Here is a 14,155-nt window from a genome sequence, read left to right as displayed (position 1 = left end):
TAGCTGCCCACAGGGGTGGGCCGGGCACCCCAGGGGGGCAGCGCAGCGATGTCACATACACAGCCCCTCAGGGATGACACGTGGGGCAGACCGCACCTCTTGCACCCCTCTTCCTCTGCCAGTGCTCCTAAGCAGTCTCAGCACCCTTAACTTCCTGCTGCCATTTGGGAACAGCATTCTGGAGAAAGGGCAAGCGGAGGACAAGGGGCTTCTCCCTTGATTGCCAGGAAGAAGGCAATCATCACAATTCTTGGGAGCAGGGCAGCATGCTTTCAATGTACGGTGTGTGCAGAGTGCAACTTTTCCCTGCCTGTGTGTTGAGCTGCACCTGCTGAAATTCCTTCATCATTCCACACGGCTGTTAAAGGCCCAAGAGCTCTGTTCTATTTGGCATTTGGTCTTGGGAGCTCGCAGCCAAACTCTGGAGAGGAGTATTCTTGCCTGCTGTGTCATCCACTCTCCCGCCCTCTGTGGCAGGAACAGAGGGAAAGTTTCCTATTGCTGTTGGTTCTTCCTCTCTTGTCGTTCTTTTGGGCCTCCTCCTGCCATCTTCTTCTCTTCTGCTCCTTTTTCTCTCCCCAGGTAAGTTTGACAAAGTCGATAGCTGGCAGCATGGTTGAGAGACAACTATGGAAGTTTTCAAACAATATTTTGGTGCACGAGCTTTAAATAGTGTGGGCATGTGATTTCGACTATGGGAGAAGAAACTACAGCTGCAAGCCCATATCCACTAACCTGGGAATAAGCCCCACTCAATTCAGCGGGTCTTACATTTGAGTAGTCACATATAGAATTGCATTGTAAGGTAAATAGCCTTACCAGAGCTTCCAGTGAAGGAGACCAATGTGAAGTTGATGTTTTTGGAGGAGGGAAATTTAAAGCAGGATTAGGCTAAGACTGTGCGGTATGAGGAAACTCTTGTGTTTTCGTTGCAAAAATAAATAATGGTGGTTAAGATTTAAGCACAAAGCAAAGCAACCTATATATGTTTCTAGAACAGTTTTGGCTTGGGGGCTGTTTTGAAACTCTGACACTATGGATTTCACATCTCTGTGAATTCATTGTGCATCAGAGTGCCTTTCCGACGTCCGTTTTGACAAACTACAGTGCTTAAAGCCTTACAGAAATTGCACAACTGTAATTCTGTATACAGAAGAACCATGTAGCAAGAGCAGCACTGGACACTTGACAGGTGTGTTGTTTAGCTTTTGACAACAAACAATAATAGAGGTGCACTGTTTGCTTTTCTCTGTGATGCTTAACTTTTAAATAATCTGCACTCAGTGGCTGACAGTGTAAGCCTATACCTGCTTACTTAGGGAGTAATTCTCACAGAACATAGTGGGACTTGTTTCCAAGCACATAGGCCTAGGATTTGGGCTGTGAAATATACCTATGTGAGCTGGCATGGTAGAATTCTATATTTGTTTTGTTGGGTGAATGTGAGGAATAAAGGCAGTTATCAAGGATCATCACTGTCATCCTTTTTTTAGATGGACTTAAAATAACTCATGACTTCAGAGCAGGTGCCATGTGTCTTTCTGTTGGATTTGAGGGGAGGGGGGCGGGAAGCTAAAAATAGGCGAGTCCTGCAAACTTCTGAACTCCTCTACTGGGAGAAAAGGACCTTGTGACAAGGAAAGTGGCACTTTCTGTAATTCATCCCTGCAATAAAGAGAAAGACCCAAAACACATTTTTAAAGGCAGCTTGCTTTTGTTGGTTGATCAGTTGTTCAGAATCTATTTTAACATGAGTGCCAAGTGTAATGAATTGGTAAGAGAAGCTTAGGAAGGGAGCTCCCTCTTGGAAAGGGAGAAAACCTTTGCTCCGACTGTTAACAAGAACACCATTGGAAAGGAATGTGTTAAATAACTGCTGTGTTTTTAGTGGTAAACAAACTGGGTTCAGCCACAACCTCCTGAAGTGGGTCAAATACAGGTTAACAGCACAGGGCTTCCCCCTGTATAAACTTACTCTTTCCACATCAGTATACCTGTGTATGGGATACACTACTATCAAGCTGTGGTTAGCAAGTGGACTTAGGTGCATAGGTTAAAGCTGCACATGGCTTGCTTATTTTATAAACTAGATCAGTTTCCTTTCTGCCACAAAAGCAATATATTCTTGCATGCTACCCCAATCTCTGAGCGGCATGAGATTCCAGAGATTCAAGGCGCATACCCAGTGTTCATGCTTCCTTTTGGAAATGAGGCACAGCAGAGACTGTGGTGTCTTTAGGCTATATGGTTTACTTACACATTTATCCAACCTGAGACTACGATGGAGGCGTTCACAGCATTAACACCCCAAAAGGGTCTTGTTTCTCCCATAGCTCAAGCCTTGGATTCAAACAGAAATCAATCATTCCTCTCAAACATTGCACTGACTCTCTCTCTAGCTTACTACTTTACTTCTAGATTACAAAACTCTGTCTTTGTCTACTAACTAACTGTGAATGGTCAGCAGATCTTGAAGCAGATACGAAGATAATGCCCATGACTGGTGTGGGTTGCAGTTCTGCAGTCTATCATGTCTAAAATGGCATTTTATTTATTTATTGTTTGCATGGGCCCTACATGGGCCCACCACTTAGTAAGGAGCCTGCAGCCTTTTATTTCAGCTTCAACCCTGACAGCCACCATTGATAATGAGACTAAATAACAATACGAGGATTCTTCTTCTACATTGAGCTGCCCTCAAAGGCTGCTTGGTACAGTCAACCTCTTCTTACGTCCTCCTCCACTTGCGTCCATTGTGCCCAATGTCTGCGGCAAACCTGGAAGTAACCGGCAGGTTTGCCACTGTTCACACATGCGCAGGAGTGGAGATCGCCGTTCACACATGCGCAGAAGCGAGCAATCGCCGCCTGCGCACAACGGCGCCTCTCTCAGCAACCCATTTCAACTTCTGGACAGGCCTCCAGAACAGATTGTGGTTGTGAGTAGAGGTTCCACTGTATTTACATCTGTTGTAGCACATGGGGGACTGTCTTCTTTGTAGTGACTTGGGCCCACTATACCATAAGCCTGGTGCCCTCTAGATGTTTTGGCTTACATGTCCCATCAGCCCAAGGCAGCATTGAAAATAGTTGAGAATAATGGGAGTTGTAGTCTAACAAGAAGATTGGGGGAAGCTGCTCTATGATATGTTGATCCCAGTTTCTCTCTCCTTCCTTATGTTCCAATCACAAAGCCTGTGATTTTCTACCAGCAATTTCTTGATGATGCCCTCTGTCAAAGATAAAATTGCCACAGTAAATCAAAGAGGGTTTTTTTTACTAACGTGTGCTAAAAAGAGATAGAGAGAGTCAACACTGGGCAAAATAGTGGGGCATGGCTTTTTGTTCTGCACAAAAATAATCTTTTGGGGATTAAGGGTTTGGTTTACTAATGGGAAATGATTTCTTACACAGCAATTCATGGCAAATTACTGGGAAGAAATTCCCCTTGGTTTGAGTACTTTCAAGTTAGATCATGCATACAGTAATACATTGGATCAAACTGGCAGACAAGACATGTGACAGAATTTGAACCACAGTAATTAAGAAGATCAAGAAACGTATGTCTGCAAAAATACATTGCCAGCTTAATAGAGATGACACAGAACCAGAGCAAATAAAAGACTAGATGACAAAATGGGCTCAAAATATTGGAGAAAACATACCAGTCGTTACCTGGGATATTCTGTGGTAAAAGGCACATTAGTTCTCCTTAGATATGGGAGTAAAAGGAAATTCCTTTATCACCCCAGTTCAAATACAAAATATATAAATAAAAATTAGCCTCCCACACACTGGAACTACCAAAAGGAAAGAGGAGATTACTTTCATATGATGTAACAAAAATATATCTCAGGGGGAAAGAATGAGACAATTTAAAAAATCTTAAGGTGTGAAATTCCTCTTCATCCTTTGTTCTTGTTGAACTATGGAAAGTTTGGCTACGCCAGAACATAAAGAATTAGCTGTAATAAGAATAAATGTGCTGGCTGATGGAAATTTTCTCTCTTTTTTGCAAGAAAATATTGTGATTTATTGATTAAGGAAATAACTCTTCTCAGCTTCCCATTTCTTGTACAATGAAACAGTCCTCTGAAAAGCCTTTAGGCAAAGCTGAAACAAAACAATGAATACCATGACCATGACCAATGAATCTTGTTTAGATAAATCTATTGGTGCTAAAAGAAAGACTATGGCCAAGTAGTTTCTGATTAATCGCCATTAATTGGGACAAATGCACAAAACCTACAGTTTTTCCAGAGGGCTGCAGTGAATGGCAAAACTGTTTGAATGTGTGTGGAAGGAAGATACATGAAAGGGCTAAATAAATAAATATCTAGGTTGTCTAAGATGCCAGTTAAGCTTGTGCTAAATATAATCTTTACTACTATCAACAGGCATGGCCTTCTTTGGCAGTTTTTACTCTATTCTTGATTGCTGGTGTAGCTAAAAGCCTAACTTTGTCTCACACCCAGGTAACATCCCAAGAATGGAACATGACCAAAATGGAGCTGGCCCTCAGCCTGACCAGCAACCCCCACCTCCCATAAGCAGCTCTGAAGCGCTGCCTACTGAGAATGGTCTAGAGAAACAAAGTGAAAAGTCGCCTCCGAGGCCTCTGTCCCCTGAGAACGCAGCGCATTCTCAGCCTGAAATAAAGCTGTGCGATATATCTGAGGAGCTGAGCCGACAGCTGGAGGACATTATTAAAACCTATGGGTCAGCTGCCAGCCTGGTGGAGGAAAGGAATGCTAAAGCGACAACAGACAGACCTGAGAAAGGAGACTCCTTTAATAATGAGGATGGAGAATATGAGGATGCCCATGATGAGGCTGAGAAGGAACAGGCAGCTTCTGGGGATGCGTCTGGATCAAAGGAGTCCAGCAGCCAGAAAGAACAGAAGCTGGAAAAGAAAATCCTGAAGGGACTAGGCAAGTAGCTCCTTGTGTAACTGAAATGCAGAACTTAATAGGACTCATTGGCTATGTTGGAAAAGGCGCCGCAGTGGTCGTATCCATAACATTTAATTGTTTGGTACCAAAAGTACACATTTTCTTCTTGGCTCTGGCAAGAAACCAGTTTTTATTTTTATTTTTAATATGTGATGCAATAATGGACATACATGGCAATTAACTGATGGTACAATTCTGTACATCACACCTAGGCTTGTATATTTTGTGGGTGCAATAATGCAAAGCAGCATTTACCAGCAGTTCTCAGCCTGTGGGTCCCCAGATGTTGTTGGACTACAACTCCCATCATCCTTGAGCTCTGGCCTTGCTAGCTAGGGGTGATGGGAGTTGTAGTCCAACAACATCTGGGGACCCACAGGTTAAGAAAGGCTGATTTAGGCTATTATTATTATTACAGTCATAACTTGGAAGTTGAACGGAATCTGTCCAGAAGTCCGTTCGGCTTCCACAGCGTTCGAAAACCAAAGCGCGGCTTCTGATTGCAGGAGCTTCCTGCAGCCATATCGGAAGCCCCGTTGGATGTTCGGCTTCCAAAAGAACGTTCGAAAACCAGAACAGTCACTTCCGGGTTTCACTTATTTGGGAGCCAAAACATTCGAGAACCAGGCTGTTAGAAAACCAAGGTATGACTGTATTGGATTTATATACCACTTAATTGCTAAAGTGTCTTCTTCAGTGAGTGTTTCATCCATCTTGAACTTGCACTAAACAACATACTAAAAATTAGTCTGGCTGTCTGGCAAAAATGTGGAAATAGAACCACTGCAACAAGGATCACCAGCCTTTTTGAGCCCATGAGCCCATTTGCCAGCCAGAAAGCACTTGTAGCACATGGGTAACGTATGGGTAGCCACAACCAGTGTAGCACAAGGGTGCTACAGTTACTACCCCTACGCAACTACCATACTTAAAAGAAGGTCACCTAAAGTTGCTCCAGAAGCACCTGGCAGAAATCTAAAGAGAAATGTTCCACACAAACTGCTGCTAACATTTCCGAATATAGAAGCCAAAACCAATCTAAAATGCAACTTCCAGTTGTTACAAATTCTTGTATTTTGCATGAAGTGCTCTCTGAGAATGTCCTTTTTAAAAATTACTTCAGGAAAAGAAGCTACCCTACTGATGCAACATTTGAACAAGCTGAATACCCCAGAAGAGAAGCTGGAGATCCTATTTAAGAAGTATGCTGAACTGGTTAGTATAGCAGCTACGGAGAAAGAATAGAGACAGCCTCACTTTAAAGTGTATACATCTAAAAATAATATTGTAGAGCTGGTGAAAGTGCAGAAAGGAGACAGCTAAAACAACTTTTCCTCCCCTGGGGGCTTTTTAGCAAGCAAGGAAGGACATGATAAGTGTTTGAAATGATGCATGGTGTGAAGAAAGTAGATGGAAAGAAGTTCTCTCCATCTCTCATAGAATACAGTCGAGGGTCATCCAATGAGGATGAGATGTAGCGATGGCCAGCAGCACAGAGAGCTATAAAAGGGAATTAGGCAATATATTATTCACAGAATACCAGTTGCTGGGGTGCAACTTGTCCTCATGTCCTACTTGAGAACTTCCTTTAGGACCTGGTTGGCCATTGTGGGAATATTAGGAAGGGCCATAGCACCGTGGCAGAAGATCCCAGGTTCAATCTCCAGGTGGGGCTGGGAAAAGCACCTGGCCAAAACCCTGGAGAGCCACTATTGAGCTAGATGGGCCAGTGGTCTGATTTGGAACAATATGCCTTTATATGTTCTAGCATATTCCTGGACTTGGTCTTATCCAGCAGGCAGGGCACTTTGTGTGCTCTTATATGTGATGCGATGTTGGGTTCTTGGGTTACAACCTGGGGGCTGATATTATGCTTCTAAGAGCCCTGCTGAAGCAATAAGAAGAGAGAATCCCCCCCCCACACACACACATATGGTTTTCCCTTGGACCTCTCATTTGACCCCTCTAAGGTCTGATGTTGGGGTCCTACTTGAGGCAGCAAGTAGAGGTGAGGGGTGAGGATGAAGGAGCAGGGCATATATAAGGAATAGACCAGCATAGCTTCAGCTCCATCATGTCCTTTATCAGGGTTCATCTTGCTTTATCAGGGTTGCAACTTGGCAAGCTGTGCTGGTCCCGGGGGGAGGTTACCGTGGGGCGAGGTCCAGGACCTGAGTCGAGGGTCGGCAGACAGTCCTCCACAGGCGAAGCGGGGTCCAGAGCGAGGAGTCGGGCAAGGACAGGAACTCTGGGGGAACAGGACTGGGTGCTGGCCGAAACAGCTCTTCAACGACGTTGCTCCCGCAACCTGGGACCGGGCTGACTGGCCTTTATCTTCTCTGAGGCCAGGGGCGGTCCTGGCCCCCAGGAGACCCGCCTCTCCTGGCCTTAAGGCGAGCAATCCTCCTGAGAGAAACCAGTTCCCTCCGCCTCTCTGCCCTGAGCCTCTGCAGCTCAGGAGAGGCTGGAACGTTACTGGACCCAGGGGGAGACTCACCTTCCCCTGACAGGGCTGGGAGAGGCGCACCTGTAGGCACTGTGTCCTCAACCACCTCCGGAGCCAGAGTGGATTCACCTGGTGCTTGCTCCTGAGGATCCGGCACAGGTGCAGGCGCTTCAGAATCAAGGCCCTTCCCCAGTTCAGCCGGCCCTGGAGGCGGGGACTCCTGTGCAGGCTGGGATTCCTCCGGTTCAGCCTCTGAATCAGATTCCCAGGCCATCACACAAGCTTAGTTCTGAGACATTATATTGTTAGAGGTTTGTGGGTGCTGAATGCCTTGGTTTAGTGGTTGGAATTTAATTAGAGCTTGTGTGTTACAACCGGGGGAAAGCCAGACTCTGTGTGTTTTAAGATAGATTCATGTGTGTATTTCACCCGTGTGCTAGACACTTCCAGTCATTAACATTAATTAATTATGCTGGGCAAACTTCCTAAGTTGTGTCTTAGGTCCTTCTTAATCCTTGGAAATCAACAGGAGTTGAAAGGTAATGGAGTCAGCCTAATTTCCTTTGAGGGGATGGCCTGGGGATAATGAGCCGCTAGCACATCAAAGGGGCAGGAACTCTCCCTAAGTTAGAAAAGGCAGAAAAGGCAATAAATGCTAAGGGGGAACTGTTTGACAGGAGGAAGTTAGGGGTCAGAGAGAGGCATGACTGGTTGCTGCTGGCTGCAAGGCTGCAGTTGTTGTGAGAGGAACAGAAACTGATGCTGCAGAACCTCTCAAATCTACACTCAGGTTGTATATATGTGCAAATAAACCATATATCATAAAGACACCACAGTCTCCGCTGTGCCTCATTGTCCAAAAGGAAACACAGGCCCTGGTAAGTGTGCCTGGCACCCCCAGAATCTCACACCGCTCAGAACATTATAAAAGCAGAGATCAGGTTCAACAGACACCATATAATACAAAGAGTCTGATATTATAGAGACATGCGGAATAAGCCATAAGATATTAAAATCAAAACTTTAAAAAAGCATTCTCCAGAATATTTTTCAGGAGTAAATTGGGCTGAGGGAGGGGAAACAGCATTTTGGTTAAAAATGTTTTTAAAGGAGACTGTAAAAGTTGATAAGGCAGAACATTTGCTGTTGAAGTGATGCATGTCCACCCTTGTTTGATAAACTTGGACAGGAATGACTGAAGAAAGCCTGTTTTGACCACCAATGCAAAGCCTTCCAGCTTCTCCAGGGGGGAAAGGGGCGACCACAAGTCAGATAATTGTTTTCCTTTCAGCAAGTGTTAAAATTACTTTATCATTTTTTAAAAAAATGAAAAAGGCCTGCTACAAACCTCAAACCACCTATTCTGAAATGAACAGTTACAGCTTCAGGTTACAGGAACCAGACTTTGGTCTGACCTCATATTTCCTTTGGCCAGCATCTATTTAATTTGGAACAATTTCTTTTGGAGCTGTCCACCTTTAAGTAATGCTTATTGAAACCTTGGTTTTTCAGCCGCTTTCTTTTATCATTGTCTTGTGCTGTGCCCAAGGGGGATGACAGCTTAGCAAAATCTATGCCTGGGCTGCGATGAGTGAGGTCAAGGAAGCTGCTGAAAGGTCTTGCAGTGATGTCATGGGTAAAATTGTCAACTTTTAAAGTGAATTTTAGTCTTGTGCCTCTTTACCAGCTGTGAAGCCATTAGTAGGTGGTGATGCTTATCTCAGTTCTATAAAAAGCTTTGCCTGGTGATTTCTGCATAGCAAGCTGCTGTTAAAAGGTGCAAGCTCAGGCAGCCAGGACAATTCCCTCCACTCCCAGGGCAGATGCAAATGCCGTTCATGGCCACCATCCAAGAGTTCTGCTTTCCAAAGGTAAAAACCACTGTACAGCTAGCGGCCTGATTTGCTGGGAAAGTGGTTTATTAAGAACAGGATCATTGTCCTAGCAACTTATCAATCAATTAAGCACAACTCTCATTTTATCTCTTCGCTGTAAAAACAAAATGAGCAGTCATGGGAGGCAGATGATTTAATGGTTCCCTGCAGCAAACCAGAACTCCCACTCAAATAAATATTAGTTTCTGTTTCTGTCTTCCCTTTACCTCCCCCCCTCTTTTATTTTTTAGCTGGAGGAACATCGTACTGAACAGAAGAAACTAAAGTATCTGCAGAAAAGGCAGACACAGCTCACAAAGGAGAAGGACCAGTTGCAGAGTGAACACAGTAGAGCTGTTCTTGCCCGAAGCAAACTGGAAAGTCTCTGCAGAGAGCTACAAAGACACAACAAAACCCTGAAGGTAAAACAGAGGGCTTATCCACACTTCCTCTTCTCCCGTTGCTTTCCCCCTGGGAAAGCCACTCTTAAACCACTCAGAGACGTGCTTTATAGGCATGGAACAAGGCCTGAGAAGAACACACTGACAACTGCACTAACTTGTCTATTCCCAATCCAGAAAGTCTGGCAATTTGTAGTCCTGTGGATAAGTGAACTGTCTTTAGCAAGGAATTTGAAGCATTCTCGAATCCCAATTCAATGGTCTTCAGAAGATGTCATGACACTATTTCAAATCAGTTTAAATATATTGTGGCTGATGGCCAAGGATTCTCTTGTGCAGTGGATTAGTTTTTCAATGGCTAATCAATGTTTGGGAGTTAACTGGCAAACTCTGACAGGTTTAGAGTGTGTCTGTGTGGAGAAATGGCTGTTTTTACATTATTGGAATGGAGAGAAAAGAGGGCTGTGAATTAGCTCAAGTCTGGAAATGCTTGAAAGTACAGGACCACTTTTTGAATAGCCTGGTAGCGGCACACTGCTTCAATTTTTGCTCATATTAGTACTTTTGTAAGCAAAGTAAATGTGGGTTTACATTGCTCCAAATCCATTTTGTGCTGCCCAGGCAACTTTACAATAGTATAATGTAGATGTGTACGCCAGCAAATTTGGAAAACTCAGCAGTGGCCAGAGGATTGGAGAAGATCAGTCTACATCCCAATCCCCAAGAAGGGCAGTGTCAAAGAATGCTCCAACTACCGCACAATTGCACTCATCTCAGACGCTAGCAAGGTTATGCTTAAAATTCTACAAGGCAGGCTTAAGCAGTATGTGGACCGAGAACTCCCAGAAGTGCAAGCTGGATTTCGAAGGGGCAGAGGAACCAGAGACCAAATTGCAAACATGCGCTGGATTATGGAGAAAGCTAGAGAGTTCCAGAAAGACATCTACTTCTGCTTCACTGACTATGCAAAAGCCTTTGACTGTGTCGACCACAGCAAACTATGGCAAGTTCTTAAAGAAATGGGAGTGCCTGATCACCTCATCTGTCTCCTGAGAAATCTCTACGTGGGACAAGAAGCTACAGTTAGAACTGGATATGGAACAACTGATTGGTTCAAAATTGGGAAAGGAGTACGGCAAGGCTGTATATTGTCTCCCTGCTTATTTAACTTATATGTAGAATTCATCATGCGAAAGGCTGGGCTGGATGAATCCCAAGCTGGAATTAAGATCGCCGGAAGAAATATCAACAACCTCAGATATGCAGATGATACAACCTTGATGGCAGAAAGTGAAGAGGAATTAAAGAACCTTTTAATGAGGGTGAAAGAGGAGAGCACAAAATATGGTCTGAAGCTCAACATCAAAAGAACGAAGATCATGGCCACTGAGCCCATCACCTCCTGGCAAATAGAGGGGAAGAAATGGAGGCAGTGAGAGATTTTACTTTCTTGGGCTCCATGATCACTGCAGATGGTGACAGCAGTCACGAAATTAAAAGACACCTGCTCCTTGGGAGTAAGGCGATGGCAAACCTAGACAGCATCTTAAAAAGCAGAGACATCACCTTGCCAACAAAGGTCCATATAATTAAAGCCATGGTTTTCCCAGTAGTGATGTATGGAAGTGAGAGCTGGACCATAAAGAAGGCTGATCGCCAAAGAATTGATGCTTTTGAATTATGGTGCTGGAGGAGACTCTTGAGAGTCCCATGGACTGCAAGAAGATCAAACGCATCCATTCTTAAGGAAATCAGCCCTGAGTGGTCACTGGAAGGACAGATCATGAAGCTGAGGCTCCAATACTTTGGCCACCTCATGAGAAGACAAGACTCCCTGGAAAAGACCCTGATGTTGGGAAAGATGGAGGGCACAAGGAGAAGGGGACGACAGAGGACGAGATGGTTGGACAGTGTTCTCGAAGCCACAAACATGAGTCTGACCAAACTGCGGGAGGCAGTGGAGGACAGGAGTGCCTGGCATGCTCTGGTCCATGGGGTCACGAAGAGTCGGACACGACTAAACGACTAAACAACAATGTAGATGTGCTCCCTGTTTAATGTTTTTTTAAGTGACAAGCATGCTGATTGGAGTGCACCTTATTCTAAGGTTACCAGATTTTTCCCCATGAATCCGGGGACACTTTTCAACTTTAGTCAGAATGGATGGATTTTGTCAGGGGACTGATTTGTAAATCTGGGGACTGTCCCCGGGAAACCTTACCTTATTCCCACCTCTCACATTAGGAACAATGACCATCTCCTAGTTAGTTATTAATTGTGTGCCATAATTGCAATTTTTAGGCTGTGCTATTTTTAGGCTGTGCTATTGTTTCCAGTATTTACAGTTTTGTGCTAAAATGACTGAACGGAGGTACAGGTATATGGCCCAGATTGAGCATATGGTAAATTTACCCAGCATCTCTCTGGATTGCATTATGAGATTCCTGTTGATTTATGTATGACAGATGTGAGGAACCTTCCAGATGTTGATGGACCACAACTCTGTCATCATCAGTCATTGGCTATGCTGCCTGGGATTGATAGGAATTATAGTCCAACAGTATCACAGATGCCCATCCGTTATTGTATGGAAACCAGTGTCATGTTAACAGTGCTTTTGATTGCACCTGGAGTTAAAGAAGACAGCTTTGCTCCCTGTTAAGGAAACAAATTGCAAGGCATTGAGGTGGGCACTTTGTGCTTTGCTCAGTTGGGTTGCACCAGTGAAGCAAATGACAGAATTATTTGTATTGCCAGGACAAAGTGCTTTTTAGATATTTGTGTCCTTCTTGCCAGCAGCGTTTTAGCACTGAGGCACTTCTGCAAATATCTATTGCAACACAAGCCACAGAATGTATATCCAGTCATTCAGTAAGACGGCATGCCTGCCTCACCATGCTAACTGGGATCTAATAAGTGCAGCCAATGCATTTAATTTTGATAAACCAATTTGGAACTGGGAAAGACCTTTTACTTGACCCACCTCTGGGGGTTGTTGTTGTTGTTTGTATTTCCCATGTGTCTCTCTGACATAACATTGCACATGTTCAAATGGGAAGATGTTGAAACAGTGGCAATGGGGACCTATATGCAATGAATTTATGCTATGCTGCCACTGTAATGTTTTAAACGGCCAGCCAGCACATGGGTGCATAGTCTGATAACTGCTCCCAATCCTAGCTAGAAAACAAACAAACAAATGAAATACAGTGGTACCTCAGGTTACAGATGCTTAAGGTTACAGATGTTGAGAAATTCAAGCCCTTCTCAGGAGAAGCTGGCAGCAGTCCCAGGCACCCAGCTTGATTCCCTGTTGACCTCCCTGGCTGCATTCCCCAGCAGGCGCAGGCAAGGTCTCGATCGGCGATTCTTCTCAAACGTGAGAAGAACACACCCCTCTTTCCTTCCCCCCCCCCATGCAGGGGAAAGAGATAGACAGAAACGTATTTACATGCCTTTATTTCTGTCTTTGCAGCGTTACAAAAAACATGACTGCTCTCTCCATACTCCAGCAGTGTTGTGACAAACACTTCCTGTACTTCCTGGACAGGAATAAACGGAAGAGCTCATATTTCACTCTGAGCTAATTCCGGTGCTTCGCACTGTGAATTGACTGTCCCTCTTTTTCCCACGGACAGTCCCAACATTCCCATCATGTTTACTTTTCAAGCTAGGACTTTGCAGCAGCATTGCTTCATTATCGTAACAACAGACTCCACTAACCCAGAAATAGTACCTCAGGTTAAGAACTTTACTTCAGGATGAGAACAGAAATTGCATGGCGGCGCCACAGCGACAGCGGGAAGCCTCATTAGCTAAAGTGGTACCTCAGGTTAAGAACAGTTTCAGGTTAAGAACGGACCTCCAGAGCGAATTAAGTTATTAACCCGAGGTACCACTGTAGCTTCAACATATTATATCAATAATCCTTCTAGTGTGTTGCAGCAGTGGAAATGGGGAGGTAATCATTCCGAATCCTATGTGTGCTTACTACAAAGGAAGGGCTGCTAAATTCAATAGAACTTCATCCCAATTAAGTGTGCATAGAATTGGAGTCTCAGCAACATTTTTGCAGTCTACACATCCATGTTTGTGCCTTTTGGATTAAATGAATTGCAGCCAAATACTGCTTTCTTAATGTATTTTTTGTCCGTTGAGGGTACCTGATACCGTGGCATGGGGACTACCTTCAGCTTAAAAGTACTCTGCTAGAAACCTTAGTCTTAATTCAGTTACTATACCTTCTGTAACAATAAATCTTTGTTTGTGTTGGTCTGCCCAGATGTAACTCCTTGCTCTTTTCAAAGCTGCTATCTCATTAGTGGATGTTTTTATGCTCATTATCTGGCATCTACAGTGCACTCTTTTTTTGCAGGATACGCTGGTGACAACTCCCATTTGTTCTGCAGCAAAAGTGAACCGTATAAGCAGCTGCCCTGCTGTTTTTGATCTTGTAATCTGAATTAAAGTGGCATCTTAAGTC

The 14,155-nt window shown here is 44.2% G+C and overlaps 1 protein-coding gene across 1 annotated transcript in view; it reads left to right on the top strand.

The window, feature by feature from the left end:
• Positions 1–390: 390 nt before the first annotated feature.
• Positions 391–14,155, top strand: part of TXLNB (taxilin beta) — a 28,629-nt gene continuing 14,864 nt past the window's right edge. The window contains exons 1-4 of the mRNA XM_053382050.1: positions 391–582; positions 4,475–4,930; positions 6,075–6,166; positions 9,523–9,693. Coding sequence (XP_053238025.1) covers positions 4,489–4,930; positions 6,075–6,166; positions 9,523–9,693 — 705 coding nt within the window. The 5' untranslated portion in view covers positions 391–582; positions 4,475–4,488. The remainder of the gene's footprint in view (positions 583–4,474; positions 4,931–6,074; positions 6,167–9,522; positions 9,694–14,155) is intronic.

The sequence above is a fragment of the Podarcis raffonei genome, chromosome 3 (assembly GCF_027172205.1).
Source record: "Podarcis raffonei isolate rPodRaf1 chromosome 3, rPodRaf1.pri, whole genome shotgun sequence".
NCBI classification, from domain to species: Eukaryota; Metazoa; Chordata; class Lepidosauria; order Squamata; family Lacertidae; genus Podarcis; species Podarcis raffonei.
This window is presented reverse-complemented; position numbering and strand designations above follow the sequence as displayed.